This window comes from Eubalaena glacialis, chromosome 3, assembly GCF_028564815.1.
Source record: "Eubalaena glacialis isolate mEubGla1 chromosome 3, mEubGla1.1.hap2.+ XY, whole genome shotgun sequence".
NCBI lineage: Eukaryota > Metazoa > Chordata > Mammalia > Artiodactyla > Balaenidae > Eubalaena > Eubalaena glacialis.
Window position 1 is genome coordinate 106,287,636 of NC_083718.1, and position 17,697 is coordinate 106,305,332.

At 37.9% G+C, this 17,697-nt stretch overlaps 1 protein-coding gene across 6 annotated transcripts in view; it reads right to left on the reverse strand.

The window, feature by feature from the left end:
- The window catches only part of CDC14A (cell division cycle 14A), a 176,427-nt gene that overhangs the window by 81,424 nt on the left and 77,306 nt on the right, over window positions 1–17,697 (reverse strand). For all 6 annotated transcript variants that reach the window (XM_061186274.1, XM_061186272.1, XM_061186273.1 and 3 more), the window contains 2 exons: window positions 17,392–17,458; window positions 11,775–11,837 (listed from right to left, as the gene is read on the reverse strand). In XM_061186274.1, coding sequence (XP_061042257.1) covers window positions 11,775–11,837; window positions 17,392–17,458 — 130 coding nt within the window. The remainder of the gene's footprint in view (window positions 1–11,774; window positions 11,838–17,391; window positions 17,459–17,697) is intronic.

Genomic DNA, 17,697 nt, shown 5'->3' on the forward strand with positions numbered 1-17,697 from the left:
ATCACAAAATATATGTAACTCTTCTTCCCGTAAGCATTCTTTAACCCACCCCCAACACCAATCCTACTCCCATCCTCCACCACCAGGCACAGCTTTTAGTCTCCAAGTCTCCCCCCTCTATAGCACTGCATAGATACCTCCCCAGGCAGGGAAGGAAGGCAGTTCTCTTTGCTGGGCCAAGGTTATCCACAGAAAAGGCTCTCTGCTCCACTACATGGCACAGACCTCAATGGTAGGAATCTGTGTCATATACAGAGTCTGCACTCTGCTGTAAGAGCTCATAAGTATTTGTTAAAATAAATTGGAGTAATCCCACCAAGGAAATCTGGAGCCTCTACTTTAATTACTTATACTACCCATTAGATTTGATTTCCACAAAAATCATAACTTGGCTGTATAATTTTCATGTTTAAAATGCAGATATTTCTTCCCAGTTATAAAAAGTTATAAATGAAACTCTACATGACACCTTGTAAATGTCTGAATTGCATTAATCTAGTCATAATAAACATAAAATCTCCATAATGCCCTAAATAAAATCTTAGAGATGCTGAGTGCTATGATTACACATGCCAAATTAAATCTCAAGCATAGCTATCTATTTAGAACAATTTGAATAAAGAATTTAACATGCAACTCTTTATGATAATTAAACATTTTCTTGTTTAAATAAAGCAGTCTCAAATTAATGGCCCAATATCCATCTCAAGTAATTCTTAAGCTTAAAACATTATTTAAAAATTCAAAAATAAGGGTATGCTCTAATCATGAAAAGGCTAAAACCAATTATTTATGAACAGTAGAAGAAAACAGGTTTCTATGTTCACTATTCCTGTATCCTTGACCACGAAGTTGGCCTAGATAAATATATACATTGTGCTATGTCTGTTTATTTGGATTATAGACATCCATTTGGTTAAATAGTAACCTTTTATAATCAATCATATGGAGAGAGGCAATGAACTCACTCACAGAACCAAAAGAATATGTTTGCAAATCTGCTTACCCAAAAAGATAAACATTAGATAATATTGGGCTATATTCAGTAACTTGGATAAGATTGATGGAGTAAACAAAAAGATTTATGTCTTAGATCCAAATCTGAAAAAAAATGAATAAGAAAGTTACAGCTTTTAACTGACTAATATAACATAACCTTACTGGTAAGCTTCCAAAATTAATATCTGTGCCTTCTTTCACAGTGGATAATACAAATGTCAATATTTATCAATAATAAAATATTTATGATAACACAAGCTGGTTTTTCTAATTAAATGTGTTTGTGCACAAGTGCGAGTGCATACACACACACACACACACACACACTTCCAAGAAACCTAGATCAGACAGGAACTTAAGGTACTTTCCAACATTACCACATTTTATAAACAAATGTCTAGGCAAAGATGAGGTGAGAGAATAATTTTACCTCTTCCAATCCAAAGCCTACAACCTACCAAGTACTATGTAGAGAAACTGCAGATGTTCTTCACTACAAGAAAACCCCAAAATGAAAATGTGAATTCTTGAAACTGATACATTTAGGTGTTAATATTCATGTTACTATAAGATCCTTCAGCTTACATAAGACTCACCAGATTTCTTTGGAATAGCTAACTCTCCTGGTGCATTTAAAATAAAATTTGAAAAAATAAAAAGAAATCAAAGTGTCTTACAAAGTAAAAATAAACTGTATTAAAACTGAAAAAAATTAAATAAAATCTAATTTGACTTGAAAACATGAATTTTTATAACTTCTAAGAAATAAATCTGTGCCAGTAAGGCATGCCTCTGTTCTAATAGTCACAGAGATATTTTTCAGTTAAAACACTGAAAAACATTTGGCCTTTTTACCACTATGATAAACAGACTGTAAGAGAGAAAAGACAGACCTTCAGGTTGACAATTATTGGATTGGTTCCCTTTATCAACAGATGTGTTTTCTAAGACAACATGGATAAACAGTTCTGATGCACAATTCAACATTCATTAAAACATTTGCTTAGCCTTTATTATATATCAAGGACTATAACTTGGTGTCACACATAAAATAATAAAAAGCATTCCCTCTGTGCCCTTAAGGAGTCTGAAAACAAGTAACAAATAACGTTAGTAATAATAGCAGCTAACAGATATACCACGGACTCTCTGCTAGGCACTACTCTATGACATGCAACTCATTTCATCTTTAGGGCAACCCTGTGAGGTAGGTGTTATTACCATCTCCATTTTACCCATTGCTATAGACTGAATGTTTGTGTCCCCTACAAAATTCGTATGTTGAAACCGAATCCCCAATGTGATGGTATTAGGAAGCGGGCCCTTTGGGAGGTGATTAGGTCATGAAGATGGAGCCCTTATGAATGGGATTAGTGACCTTATAAAAGAAACCCCCAGAGAGCTCCCTCTGTGAGGACACAGGGAGGACATGGAAGAATTTGGCCATCTATGAACCAGGAAGAGGGCCATCTCCAGACAACAGTTCTGCTGGTGCCTTGATCTTGGACTTCCCAGCCTCCAGAACTGTGAGAAATAAATGTCTATTGTTTAAGCCACACAGTCTATGATATTTTGTTATATCAGCCTGAACTAAGATACCCATTAAAGAAAAAGTTGCATTAAACTTTGATAAATGCTATAATACAAGTACATAAGAGGTTTAATGGTGGCACAAAGATTATTTTAAAAATAAAGACAGAAAGACAAAGTCTTTTTTATTCATTAAAAAGCACCTTCTTTATATTTCCTTACTTCTGAAACAATAAAATAGCGTTGATAGTATAGTTGTATTACGTAAACGCAAATATGCTGTCATGATTGGCACTTTATGAGCTTAAATCAAAGTAAATATTTGAGGTATTTGGTTTAAATTAAGTTCCCTTGCCATTTGGCTTTAAATAATAGTCAAACTCTAGATTATTACTTAAGATTTGCTTTTGAGAGAAACAGTGTGGTAGAGGGAACGAGGAGCCCCAGGTGGATGACTGCTTCACCTCTAAACATAGAAAACATTTAGGGGCCTGCTCTCACAGCCCCACCCAGTGAACGCCCCTGCTAATGCAACCGCAGGGAGCAAGAATCTAGTGCACGTGTGCAGGTACCTTTCCAGTGCTCAAGACATGAAGTTTTGAGGCCATCAGCACATACATGGTTGTTGAAATTTGGAAACAGTCCCCTCACTCATGGAGAATGTATTTAACCAGAAATCACATGGCCCTAGAGACCAGCACATTTCGGGTGGGCAAGGGAAGAGAAAGGACTTGCAAGGGATCCTGAGACACATGGCCAGAGATGGAAGGAGGAGAAAAATAAGAGACAGAACTTTTGAAGTTAGGGAAGGAAAGTGAGTTTCTAGAATTAGAGAGCGGCCACAGAGTAAATCAAGTAGGAAGACGACCAAGCACAAAAACTCGGTTTGGCTAAGTCTTGCATTAAGCAAGAACAGTTTCCGTTGAGTCACAAGAGTAAAGGCCAGACCATAACTTTGACTGACTGAGTGGAAACAGAGTCAAGATTGCTCTCTTAAGAAGTGGAGGTAAAAGAAGGGACAGAGACCAAACAATAATTAAAGAAGAAGGGAAAAACATGGGAAATTTCTTAGACCTAAAAACATTTTATAGATTTAACCAACATAATCTTTGAACGAGCAATGGGTGCACTGTATTAGTAGATGTGGAAACACTGGGTCCAGGAAGGATTGAATCTTGCTTCCTTAAACTTGTGGCCTTTGAGGGGTATAATCAACACTACAGGATAGCTCCAGGGAAATGCTTCTAATAGTTCTCTGAACAGTCAAATCACAGTGGGATGCACAGCTCCCTAGTTCCTCCAGGTGTGAGGATATGCCCATATACCTGCATTCTGGAGCTTGCCTGATCCCAGTCTTATGGCAGGAATTCACATTTTTCCAGTTCTATAATTCATGAACAAGTAGAGGGCAAATCAAGCAGAATCCAGGTTACATTACATTCTAATTTGCTGTACAAATTCTAATCCAAAGCAAAGCCTTGAAACATCATACCCTAGATGTTCAATTATTCCTGCTGTTGACCTGAGGTGACACACTGAGAGATAAGAGGCCTAACAAACCTTATTAGTTCTCAATGTGTATGCAAAAGGGCAATGTTGGGAGTCTACACCACCTTATCACTTGACAATTTACTTATTAACTGCAATGAAGGATGACATAGTCAACCTGGAGACAGTCTCTCCAGGTTTAGTAATATTAAACTAAACTGGCCTTACATGCAAGCCCTGGTTGAAGATTACAATATCTAGCAATCTGTGCTGCAAATAACTGGTTGGAAAAAAAACAACAACAACTCACTCTTGCTGCATAGATTGGCTGGTAATGAAAAAAAAAGAAACAGCATTTCAAGAAGTTGTCTACCATAGTCAATACATTTTCCCCCTGGAGTGTTACTACAAAATCAGAATGGATTCTTAATTAATATGTCTTGGTCATTTTCCATTGAAAAGTAGTTACTTTTAACAGATTATATAAAATATCTTGAAATGTGCTATACTCCTTTTTTTTTAGAACTTATTGACTCATTTATTCATTAGTTCTTTCATTCTACAAACATTTAATGACTGCCCACTACAAGTATACTGTGCCAGTGGGTTACTTATTGACACAAAGATGAGAGAGACACATTCCTGACTTCAAGTACCCAGAGTGCAGGGAAGACACAGGTGTGTAAACAGAGCATCACACACGCTGTGTGAGAAGAGCTCCCATGGAGCTAAAAATGACTTAGACATGTAAACACATAAATACGGTGGGCAGAGGAGAAAGGATCACAGGGAGGAGGAGGAGGAAACGAGCATGTCTGAAGGCACAACAGCATGAAGATGCACTGCTGCATGGATCTGGGTATGAGGAGGGAAGGGAAAAGGACAAAAATGGGGAAGATGGCAAAGCCCGTGTCCAGAAGGGCTTTCTGCGCTGCATTCAGGAGTTTGCATTTCCTCCACACTTCCAGTCAGGGTGGAGCCCATGAAAGACTTAAAGTAGGGGAGTGATATAATCAGACTTAATTTCTAAAACATAGACTCTGAGAGTTATGTGGAGACTTGATGGAAGCAGCCCAAGGGCCAAGAAAGACCCAGTCCCAAGCATCCAGAATTGACCAACACTTTCTCACAAACAGTTCCCAGATGGGCTACATTGCAATGTGGCCAAGATAATGTGAAATCACCTTCTAGAACAGCAGTGCTCTTTTCCCAAGAGAGCATCCTTTAGTGATAATAGCAATAATGATGGATTATGAATTGCTGAATTTCTAGAATGCCTCAGGGGCAAAATTTTCCACATTCAGCCTGTCATAGATCAGTGAGAAATTCTGTGTAGACAATTAATCTGCTAAACATAAAGATGGAAGTATAACATATGAGAAGGGTCAAACATGATAACGTCTGAAGAATGAGGCACAAGATTATATGGAATCTACAACAGCAGGTGATAAGAACAAAGGCTCTAACCCCACCTATGGAGAGACAAAATTACAGGAGGCCTTCTGAAAAAAAAATATTAGCCTAGTAAATATACTGAGCAAACAGGAAGTACTTAATAAACATCTGTTCAATAAATTAACTGAAAAGTTACCAAATTGAGGCCATAAAGAATGTGATACATCTTCTTGGTTCACAACAGTTAGAATGGGCATCATCAGAAAATCTACAAACAACAAATGCTGGAGAGGGTGTGGAGCAAAGGGAACCCTCTTGCACTGTTGGTGGGAATGTAAATTGTTACAGCCACTGTGGAGAACAGTATGGAGGTTCCTTGAAAAACTAAAAATAGAATTACCATATGACCCAGCAATCCCACTACTGGGCATATACCCAGAGAAAACCATAACTCAAAAAGACACATGCACCCCAATGTTCATTGCAGCACTGTTTGCAATAGCCAGGTCATGGAAGCAACCTCAATGCCCATCGACAGACGAATGGATAAAGAAGATGTGGTATATATATACAACGGAATATTACTCAGCCATAAAAAGGAACGAAACTAGGTCATTTGTAGAGACGTGGATGAATCTAGAGACTGTCATACAGAGTGAAGTAAGTCAGAAAGAGAAAAACAAATACCATATATTAACGCATATATGTGGAACCTAGAAAAATGGTACAGATGAACCAGTTTGCAGGGCAGAAATTGAGACACAGATGTAGAGAACAAACGTATGGACACCAAGGGGGGAAAGCGGCAGGGGGTGGGTGTGGTGGTATGATGAATTGGGTGATTGGGATTGACATGTATACACTGATGTGTATAAAATGGATGACTAATAAGAACCTGCCGTATAAAAAAATAAATAAAATAAAATTGAAAAAATATATATTTTAAAGGGTAGAAATACAACATTCACTTGAAACATTTTTTGTACTTAAGTGACAGATAATAAACCTTCTAAAAATGAAAAAAAAAAAAAGGAGAAACAAACGTTGACCTGTACACCGTTATTTCTGTAGAACAGAGCTTCCCAATTGGTGTAACAGAATGGAGTTTCCGGGGCAGGGGCTGGGGCAGCCAGAGTTCCCCAGCCACTTGCCGGAAGCTGTGAGCTATGATCACACAGTGCTGATCAAATACTGTCACATTTTCCCCGTGTGCCATGACGGGAGAAACAAGAAGAAGCCTTGTGCTGTGACTCCACTCTCAAATAGGCAGGAACCAATTTGTCTCCAGGCCTACAGAAGCCAAGCCCAGCTCTAACCACTTCCATCAAGTAACCCGCGGTGAAGAAGTGTCCCAGGTTTGCCAGCATGTAAAAGCACAGGGGCAAGTCAATAATAACTTGATATTCTGGGAAATATCCTCATATTGACAAAATTATTTCATAGAAAGCATTTTTTTCTCAAAATAAAGGAATGATTTATGGAGAAAAAAAATAATGGCAGATATGAAATAGCTCAAAGAAAGAAGTCAAAGTAACTTCTTAGCGTTTGAAGTAGGTTTTACGTGAACTTTAAGCTCCAGCTGATTCCCAAAAGGGTATTTAAGGCAGCTCCTCAAAGTTGCATGGACCAAATTCTGGATGCGGTAATTAATGTAAGCCACACTGATGAGGCGTCTCCAAATGCTGCCACTGAAGCTGCATTTCTTTGCATTTCTCTCCCTCTCCCCTCCCCTCAACGAGGCGCAGGGTACTGCTCTGTGAGCTCATCTCTGCATGGCCAACACAGGGACGTCATCAAATATGGCAAGCCTTCTGGTAAACAGTGGAAAGTCCCATTTTGCTTTGTTTAGGGGACACCCAATATAAGGAACTGAAGACACAACTTCAAATTCTCTTTGATGAATAATGACTGCTTAAGAGTAGCATCATTAGTGATCGGTGGTGTTTAGACAAGGTCTTACTTGGTAAGGATAGTTCCCCAAAAGAACAGAAATTGACTGAAGGCAGCCTCTATGTGGGTGCTACTTCAGAGTCTTACAAGCAGAATACTGTCCTATATTAGCAATAAACCACTAAGCTTTACTACTAGAGAGGATACAGTTCCTCACATACCTACAGGTACATAACTTGATTGAATACTCAAACTCTTTCATCTTCATTGCTTTTCCTGAGGGCAAAAGGTCTGTTTCTATTTTTCAAATGTACTGATCGATGGTTAGATTTCAAAGGAGTGACTGCTCTTAGCTCTCAAGTCCTTGGAAAATACCTTAAGAAGCCTGTTGGAAAAGGTGACACTGATTCCTAGCAGAAGCTTCTGGGCCACCATCTTGCAGTTACTTTACTGGACCTTCCCAGCATAGCTCCCAGGGTTACATCTATTTGATCAGTGCAAATATGAAGAATGTACAGTTCCACATCGGCTTGGCAAAGAACCTGAGAGACCATATTTTAGAAGATACATTTGTTTATCAATAATTAATACAGTGGACTATTTGGAAGCCACAAGAAAATGAAGCAAGCTCTCTGAGATATCTTACCCCAAGCCTTCTAAATAGAACAGAGCCTTGAAATGAATTCTTATGTGAACAGTTAGGTCACCTGAAGCTAGAAGGTGCAACCTGTGTTGCTCGTCCTAGGCTTCATGTCATTCTGAGGGGCTATGAGAGTTCATTGGCAAGCCTGTCCTTGCAGAATCTGCACTTTAGCTACGTGTGGCTACCAAGCACTTGACATGCGGCTGGTCCAAACTGAGATGTGCCCTAGTATAAACTACACACTGGGTTTCAAAGGCTCAGTTCAAAGTGAGAAACATAAAATACCTCATTAATAATTTTTATATTGATTACATGTTGAAATAATATTTCTGGTATATTGCATTAAATATATATCATTAAAATTAATTTCATCATTTCTCTTTACTTTTTCCAAATATGGCTGCTAGAATTTTAAAATATGTATATAGATAGATATACTGTCATATATTTCTGTTGGACGGCTCTGCTCTAGACCCTTCTGCACAATGAGAAGAGTGGTTCTCGTGCGCTGCTGACCTTGTCATGAACGGCATGTGTAAGCAGCACTGTTATCATAAAGACTCCCTTTTTTTTTCTTCCATAAGACTCCCTTTTAATCTCACATAGAACTGCCGCATCATTACTTTAGGTTTTTTCTTGAGTCATATTATATATTAAATGTGGTTTAGTCCAGAAGTGCCTTTTTAAAAAGCTTTAACTTGAGCATTGCCATATTATCTAAGACTTACATTCTCATAATTTGCTATCAGTGATAAAATTTTACTTTGAAAACTACAAACGACGTTGGAATACTGACATTGTTGGAGCTAATGAAGCCTATGAATTTAGCTATTCCACAAGTTTACCAAATGTCCAGACTCACCGAAGCAGAGCAAACAGTGGGAGAAGTTATGACAAGGAATGAATGGTCCACAGTTTGTCGGGAGGAGAGTTCCTTTACTTATATCCATTTATTCCTTAAGCAGCGTTTATGAAATGCCTACCACCTGCCGATCACACTTCGACTTGTGATTTTCTATTTTTTTGGCTTTATGATAGAATGGATATATCGTTCTCAAAGAGGAGGTTATCTGACGGAAAACTTTTCAAATGTTCACCAACTGCCTCCTCTCCCTCCTGCCATTACCTGAGTGGTGGTGTTGGTGGTGGTGGTGCTGGTGCTGGTGCTGGTGGTAGTGGTGGTACTGGTGGTGGTGGTTGTAGTGGTGGTGGTGGTGGTGGTGGTGGTGCTGGTGGTGGTGCTGGTGGTGCTGGTGCTGGCGGTGCTGGTGGTGGTGCTGGTGGTGGTGCTGGTGGTGCTGGTGCTGGTGGTAGTGGTGGTACTGGTGGTGATGGTGGTGGTGATGGTGGTGATGGTGGTTATTTATTCAGGTTATGGTGTGACCACATTCTTACCAGATGTTTGGTTTGTTAGTTGGTTCTCAAGAATGAAATTATACTATGTTTCAGGTTTTTCAATAGCTTTTTCAACTAACTCTCAACATCACCATTAAAGTTTTTAAAAAGATAAAGGAATAAGTAAAACATCGACAAGTTTTCTCTCTTTACTGTGGCATGTCCTCCGCCTCCTCCCTCTCTAGCCTCCACTGTAATCTCTCCTTTAACTGAAATGGCTTTAGAGTTTTGCCATATATTTTTCTCCAGGTTCATAAACGTGGGACAGAGATTCAGGTTTTGGCAGCACCTGAAACTTATCTAATGTGGAGGCCCATTTTAAGAAAAGAATACAATGTTATGAACACAAAAAAGGCGCCCATGCAAGTGGGGCCCTCTAAAATTTAAGCTTCATTCGCGTCACAGGAAATTACCTTTGCTCATATAACACAGATACACATATACATGTACAGGGTGGAGGGGGTCTTGTCATTGTTTGTTAAAAAGGGGGGATTATACTATAAGCAGTCTTCTGTATCAACTTTTTCTAGTCAATATATAATAGAAATCATTCCAAGACAAGTGGTATAGCTCAAATCAATTTTTTCAAATGACTGCGTAACATTCCATGGTGTATCTGTACTACAGGTTATTTATTCAACCTTTCCCCTTATAAGTACATAGTCTTTTTGTTTCTAGTTCTTTTTTTCTGGGAGGGGGGGGTAGGATTTTTTTTCTTTTGACACTACTAGAAATGCCACAATAACGATGCTTTTGGAGTTTAAAAAGAAGAAGAAATTCTTTGGAGATTTTTAATAAATTGTACTACATGTATTAATTTGGGGAGAAGTGGCAGTTTTATGATGTTAAATCTTTCTATCCAAGAACGCAATACATATTTTCCATTTAGTCATGTCCCACCCACAAGGAATTTACAATCTAATAAGGAAAATAAGGCTTGTGTGCAAATAGCCATGATGTAAGAAAAATGGAAAGCACAAATTTTGACACATGAAATTGAGAGGGAGAGAATTCTGTAGAGAGTGAGAGCTGACCTGTGGAGGATTTTACACACACAAGTGAAGGAGGAAAATGTTAAAGGAGACAGGTATCTGGAGAAAGAAAGCTCAGCCAGAGTGCAGAGACATTCAAGAAACAGTAAATAAGCAGCTCGGTGCGGCCGGAACAGAGAGTGCATACAGGGGAGAAACAGGAGACAGGCTAGCAAGGTGGGCTGGACCTCATCCAAAGCTAACAATACGAGGACAGGGGAGTTTATCCTCATTTGAGCCAGGTAATGACAGCGGCAGCCAGTTTGGGGCCAAGACAAGACGAGAGCTCTGTTTTAAGACCACTCAGTCAAGTGTGTGAAAGACCAAGAGGAGAAGGGCCTGGGCTCCTTGAAGAGCAGTTATAATAGTCTACCGGAGAGGACACAAGACCTGAGCCAGGGGAAGGAAGTGAGAACAGAAAGGAAGAAAGAGATGAAATACACTCTGGGTCCCTAGCAACGGGAACTCAAATACTCATTAGATTTGGGCGGGCGGGGTGGGGGGGAAATGTTTCTAGTCTTGAGCCTGGGTGAACAGTAGAATGGTGATGCCATTAATACAGAGGAACAAAGCAGAAGCCCATGTTTGGGTGAAAGATGATTAATTTTTTCTCAGATGTGTTAAGTTTAACATGTAAGCAGGATATCCAAATAGACACATCCTGAACTAGAGCCCAGAATGTGAGGGCTACCCTTGTCTTGCTAAGGAGAGTAATAAATGTTATAACTCCTCAGGAGAGCCACGACAGACGAGCTCAGTTTCATGGAGTGGTCAGACTACTCAGAGTCTACAGATGTCTCATCTTTAGGAAAAGTTAACTACTTCTAGACTCCTCTACTACCCCGGAAGTGCTCTTCCTCAACATCTCCTTATAGCACAATGTAACTTGGACAGCCTTTGCCTAAACTGCTTCACTGAACAGGGAAGATACTATTCGAAAGCTTTGTAATGGCACCATGGGGAAGAAATGCAGCCAACTCTTAGAACTGAGTACATTCAGATGTATTTCAAAATAAAATATATGCAGTCAAAAATATTATAAGGCATAAATCAGGTTTTGTTTTAACCAAAACATACATTAAAAAAAAATAAAAGTAACAAAATTTTACTACCAAACTGTAGTTTTAAATTATTTTTTCTTACAACCTAAAGGTTCAAAGTAATTGTCAATAAAGGTTTGATGAAAGAATATAGAGAGATATGGCATTTTCCCAACGAAAATTTTGATAAGTCCTGGTTCAAAGGCAATAACCAAAGCTGAGAGGATGAAACTGACAACTATAGAAAACTGCAGAATGCTTTTATTTAGCAGCCAGTCAATTTGCAATACCTGAGTGCTAGGAAAAAAAGAACAATTTAATCAACGTGAAATTATATCTTGCAAAAAGATAAAGTGTACAAACCTCATAATGTTCATATTCATCCACATCAAATGTCTCAAAGTCAAAAAATCCATGTTGTAATCCCTAAAATAAGAATTTGAATTAGTTTTTGCATGTGAAATTGATAACGACTTCTAGCCATTTCTGGAATTCCTGCTCACAAATGATCCTGCCTGATCTGAAGGAGAAAGCTTGAAACCTTTATTTGTAATGCATACCAAGCAATCATCTAACATCTAATTTTGCTTTGAGATTTTCTTGCCAGTGGGACTAAACACTTAGAAAAACATGAAAATATGTCCCACAAAATATGCGTCTTAAGGTCTAATATACATTAGTTTTGTATGTAAAATTACTTATGTATATAAAATGGAACATACTAGCAAATGCACAGTTAAAACCTATTGGGAACTATGCAATTAATTTATACCTAACTATGACAGAGTATATAATAGTGATTAAATTTTCAGTTAGAAGAAAAAACAATTATTCTTAGGTTTTATTTTCCTTTTATCATTAGTGAGATACTTAGTAAAAAGGGCATTTTAGGCCCTTATTTGTTCCTAAAACTCTACATTGAGAGAATTTGTTTTATGGTGATAGTTTCTGACAGAGTAAAAATGTACTTGACTACTCTTACAATTTAGAAGGAAGAATTGATCTGTTTAACAGCCCGAAGAAAAATTTCATACTCCTTTTTGTAACCAATGACTTAGAACTAAAAACTATCTGGCTTACTCAGATAAAATATTTTGAAGAGGACAGTCTTTTTTTTTTGTATGACATGAAGCTATACAGATTACAATAGAATACAAAACCACAGTTACTTTTGAAAGTTACATGATCAAGTCATTAAAAATAGAAGAAACTGTTAAGCCAAGTTTAGTACATCTATCTTTGAAAATACCTTAGAGACCAGTGTTTTCCAAAATGTAGAACCTGGACCACCTGCACTTAAGGTAATTTATATTTAAAATACAGACCGTTAGGCCCCATCCCAGAACTATGAAATCAGGTTCTTTGGGGGTTGGATCATCGTTTTTAAAATGCCTTCCTAGGTGATTCTTATAAATTCTGACAACACTGATTTAGACAACCTCTACAGGATAAGCAGAACAAGCTATTTAAATTATTCCACCTTTAAACAAAGATGCTTACTTCATCCATATGTACCATTTCAGAGAAAACAGTGAGAATATAATGCCCTGAAGTACCACTTTCCTTCCTCTTTTTTTTAGTGTGTTTGTGTTTGTGTATGCCGCTGTGTGTGGTTCACACATATATAACTGATGCTTTTAATGACGCTAATACATCAAAATCAGAAAGATATGCTTCTTAAAAAGGGAAAAATGTGGCCATAGTCTGTCTACCTTCTTAGGAGGTATGGTGCTCGTTGCCACAAAAATAGCCCAGCACACGATGCTTTATAGAAGAATGTACAGAGGGACAGTGTGTCCCAGTTGCTTAAAGACATGTTGAACAATCTGTCAGACCCTCTAAAATCTCATCTTCATTTGGGTAAAATAAACCCCAGCATTTGATGAAACAAGAAATTTACAGAAGACCTTATTAATGAACAAAGTCATGCCTTTCCTTTGTAACAGGAAGGATGTCATAAATGTCTATATCAAGTTACCAGTTACCATAACAGGCAAGGATATTCCAGTGTGAACTCTTTTTCAATTTCGTAAGTTTTATAAAAGAAACAGCCTGTACCAGATGGCAGGATAGGCAAAATAATAATAATAGTAACAATAAGTAAATTACTTTTTTAAATGTTACAATTTTAGGTTGTATACTGGGTGATATACCCATAAGGGTTCTTAACTGGTGTTACTGGAAGTGTGTGTTGGTGATATTATTTGCAGGGGATAGGCTAGATTATCTTGATAGTTTTTAAGTGAAAAGAGAACTAAAGTTTTACAGAGTCTAAATTCATTTCTAGATGAAATATCAAAGTCAAAAATATACATACAGAAAACAAGTAGCATATTTTACCATAGCAATTTTCTCAAATTAAAACAGGGCAAAAGCAATGTTATATTACATCAGAGAAAAGAAACTAGAACAAGACTCACTACTGATACTGTATTTACAGTCCACGATGACCCTTGCCAATGGGTTCTGAAACACGTACATTCCTGACTCATAAGTCATGACTATATGTTCTAGATGGAATGATGTACCTTGAACCTTCATTAGAATTCACAGTATAACATGCATGACTTCTCAGCTTGTAAATCAATGTTTCTAAAACATGTTCCAAAGTTCTCAAAAATCTTTTAGATTAACTTCTCCATAATATATATAAATAACTAAATAATTATGACTCTAAACTTTAGAGTGCATCAAATCACATGGAGGGATTATACAAACACAGACAGCAGGGCACCACTCCCAGAATTTATGGTTCAATCAGTCTCGGATGAGGTCTGAGAATTTGCATCTCTGCACAAGTCCCCACCATTTGACAACCATTGATTTATGACATACCTGGATAGGATATGAGAAAGAACTCCAGATTGATATGGAAATCTGAGTTAGAATGAGCCCTCCTAATAACTCCCTGTGGCCCTGAGAGTGACTTAACCTCTCTGGGGTTGTTTCCTCAACTGTAAAAATGAGATAATAATATCTGACCTGCTTACTACTTCATGTTCATGGGCATGTAATACTATCAGTTAGAAAAACAATGTGGAAATGTTCTCCACATTAACAGAGGAGATTTAGATAACTTCCTGTCCCTCCCACACCAAGATCTAGCTTGATAATGAAGCTGAGCAGGTGACAAAGCAACGTCACAGGCACGGCAGCAGATAGAAGTGATAACACAAATAGTTTAAGTGAGAAAGGGCGACCCCTTCCGCTTCTATAAGAAGAGTTATCCCCTGAAACACCGCCCCTATTTGCCCTGTGGTCTGTGTATTACAGATCCATCATTGTTTAAGAAGTGGACAACAGCACATTAAAAGGATCATACACCATGATCAAGTGGGGTTTATCCCAGGAATGCAAGGATTCTTCAATATATGCAAATCAATCAATGTGATACACCATATTAACAAATTGAAGGAGAAAAACCATATGATCATCTCAATAGATGCAGAGAAAGCTTTCGACAAAATTCAACACCCATTTATGATAAAAGCCCTGCAGAAAGTAGGCATAGAGGGAACTTTCCTCAACATAATAAAGGCCATATATGACAAACCCACAGCCAACATTGTCCTCAATGGTGAAAAACTGAAACCATTTCCACTAAGATCAGGAACAAGACAAGGTTGCCCACTCTCACCACTATTATTCAACATAGTTTTGGAAGTGTTAGCCACAGCAATCAGAGAAGAAAACGAAATAAAAGGAATCCAAATCGGAAAAGAAGAAGTAAAGCTGTCACTGTTTGCAGATGACATGATACTATACATAGAGAATCCTAAAGATGCTACCAGAAAACTACTAGAGCTAATCAATGAATCTGGTAAAGTAGCAGGATACAAAATTAATGCACAGAAATCTCTTGCATTTCTATACACTAATGACGAAAAATCTGAAAGTGAAATTAAGAAAACACTCCTGTTTACCATTGCAACAAAAAGAATAAAATATCTAGGAATAAACCTACCTAAGGAGACAAAAGACCTGTATGCAGAAAATTATAAGACACTGATGAAAGAAATGAAAGATGATACAAATAGATGGAGAGATATACCATGTTCTTGGATTGGAAGAATCAACATTGTGAAAATGACTCTACTACCCAAAGCAATCTACAGATTCAATGCAATCCTTATCAAACTACCAATGGCATTTTTCACAGAACTAGAACAAAAAATTTCACAATTTGTATGGAAACACAAAAGACCCCGAATAGCCAAAGCAATCTTGAGAACGAAAAATGGAGCTGGAGGAATCAGGCTCCCTGACTTCAGACTATACTACAAAGCTACAGTAATCAAGACAGTTTGGTACTGGCACAAAAACAGAAATATAGATCAATGGAACAGGATAGAAAGCCCAGAGATAAACCCACCCACATATGGTCACCTTATCTTTGATAAAGGAGGCAAGCATATACAGTGGAGAAAAGACAGCCTCTTCAATAAGTGGTGCTGGGAAAATTGGACAGATACATGTAAAAGTATGAAATTAGAACACTCCCTGACACCATACACAAAAATAAACTCAAAATGGATTATAGACCTAAGTGTAAGGCCAGACACTATCAAACTCTTAGAGGAAAACATAGGCAGAACACTCTATGACATAAATCACAGCAAGATCCTTTTTGACCCAGCTCCTAGAGAAATGGAAATAAAAACACAAATAAACAAATGGGACCTAATGAAACTTAAAAGCTTTTGCACAGCAAAGGAAACCATAAACAAGACCAAAAGACAACCCTCAGAATGGGAGAAAATATTTGCAAATGAAGCAACTGACAAAGGATTACTCTCCAAGATTTACAAGCAGCTCATGCAGCTCAATAACAAGAAAACAAAAACCCAATCCAAAAATGGGCAGAAGACCTAAATAGACATTTCTCCAAAGAAGACATACAGATTGCCAACAGACACATGAAAGAATGCTCAACATCATTAATCATTAGAGAAATGCAAATCAAAACTACAATGAGATATCATCTCACACCGGTCAGAATGGCCATCATCAAAAAATCTAGAAACAATAAATGCTGGAGAGGGTGTGGAGGAAAGGGAACACTCTTGCACTGTTGGTGGGAATGTAAATTGATACAGCCACTATGGAGAACAGTATGGAGGTTCCTTAAAAAACTACAAATAGAACTACCATACGACCCAGCAATCCCACTACTGGGCATATACCCTGAGAAAACCATAGTTCAAAAAGAGTCATGTACCAAAATGTTCATTGCAGCTCTATTTACAATAGCCAGGACATGGAAGCAACCTAAGTGTCCATCATCAGATGAATGGATAAAGAAGATGTGGCACATATATACAATGGAATATTACTCAGCCATAAAAAGAAATGAAATGGAGGTGTTTGTAATGAGGTGGATGGAGTTAGAGTCTGTCATACAGAGTGAAGTAAGTCAGAAAGAGAAAAACAAATACAGTATGCTAACACATATATATGGAATCTAAGGAAAAAAAAAAAAAAAAAGGCCATGAAGAACCTAGTGGCAAGACGGGAATAAAGACACAGACCTACTAGAGAATGGACTTGAGGATATGGGGAGGGGGAGGGGTGAGATGTGACAGGGTGAGAGAGTGTCATGGACATATATACACCACCAAATGTACAATAGATAGCTAGTGGGAAGCAGCCGCATAGCACAGGGAGATCAGATCGGTGCTTTGTGACCACCTAGAGGGGTGGGATGGGGAGGGTGGGAGGGAGGGAGATGCAAGAGGGAAGAGATATGGGAACATATGTATATGTATAACTGATTCACTTTGTTATAAAGCAGAAACTAACACACCATTGTAAAGCAATTATACTTCAATAAAGATGTTTAAAAAAAAAAAAAAAGAAGTGGAAAGCCACCTTCTTATTCCCTCCCCTCTCTTCTCTCCAACAACAAACAAGGATATAGACATAATTCCTTTTTCATATTGTTAAACTACAGTGTCAACCACAGCAAGGAGATTGTTATTACCTTTCTGATTCCCTGCAAACAGTCAAGGATGGTGAGATTGTAAGTGCAATTTCCAAAGGAAGCATCCCTATGAACACAAAAACACTTAACATTAAAAACATGCATTTAGAATACTCAGATAATAAAATACCAAAGTCAGTTGGAGACATGCTTATTTGGCGTCACAGCTGTCAACATGGTAAACTTACGTAACACATCAGATCCTACTAGCTTAACTCCAGAACTTCTGAAGTTGCTTTAATCCAACTAGCTGAATTAATAAGAAAGCAGATTTAGGAACCTGAGCTCTGGAATCAGGCTGCCTTC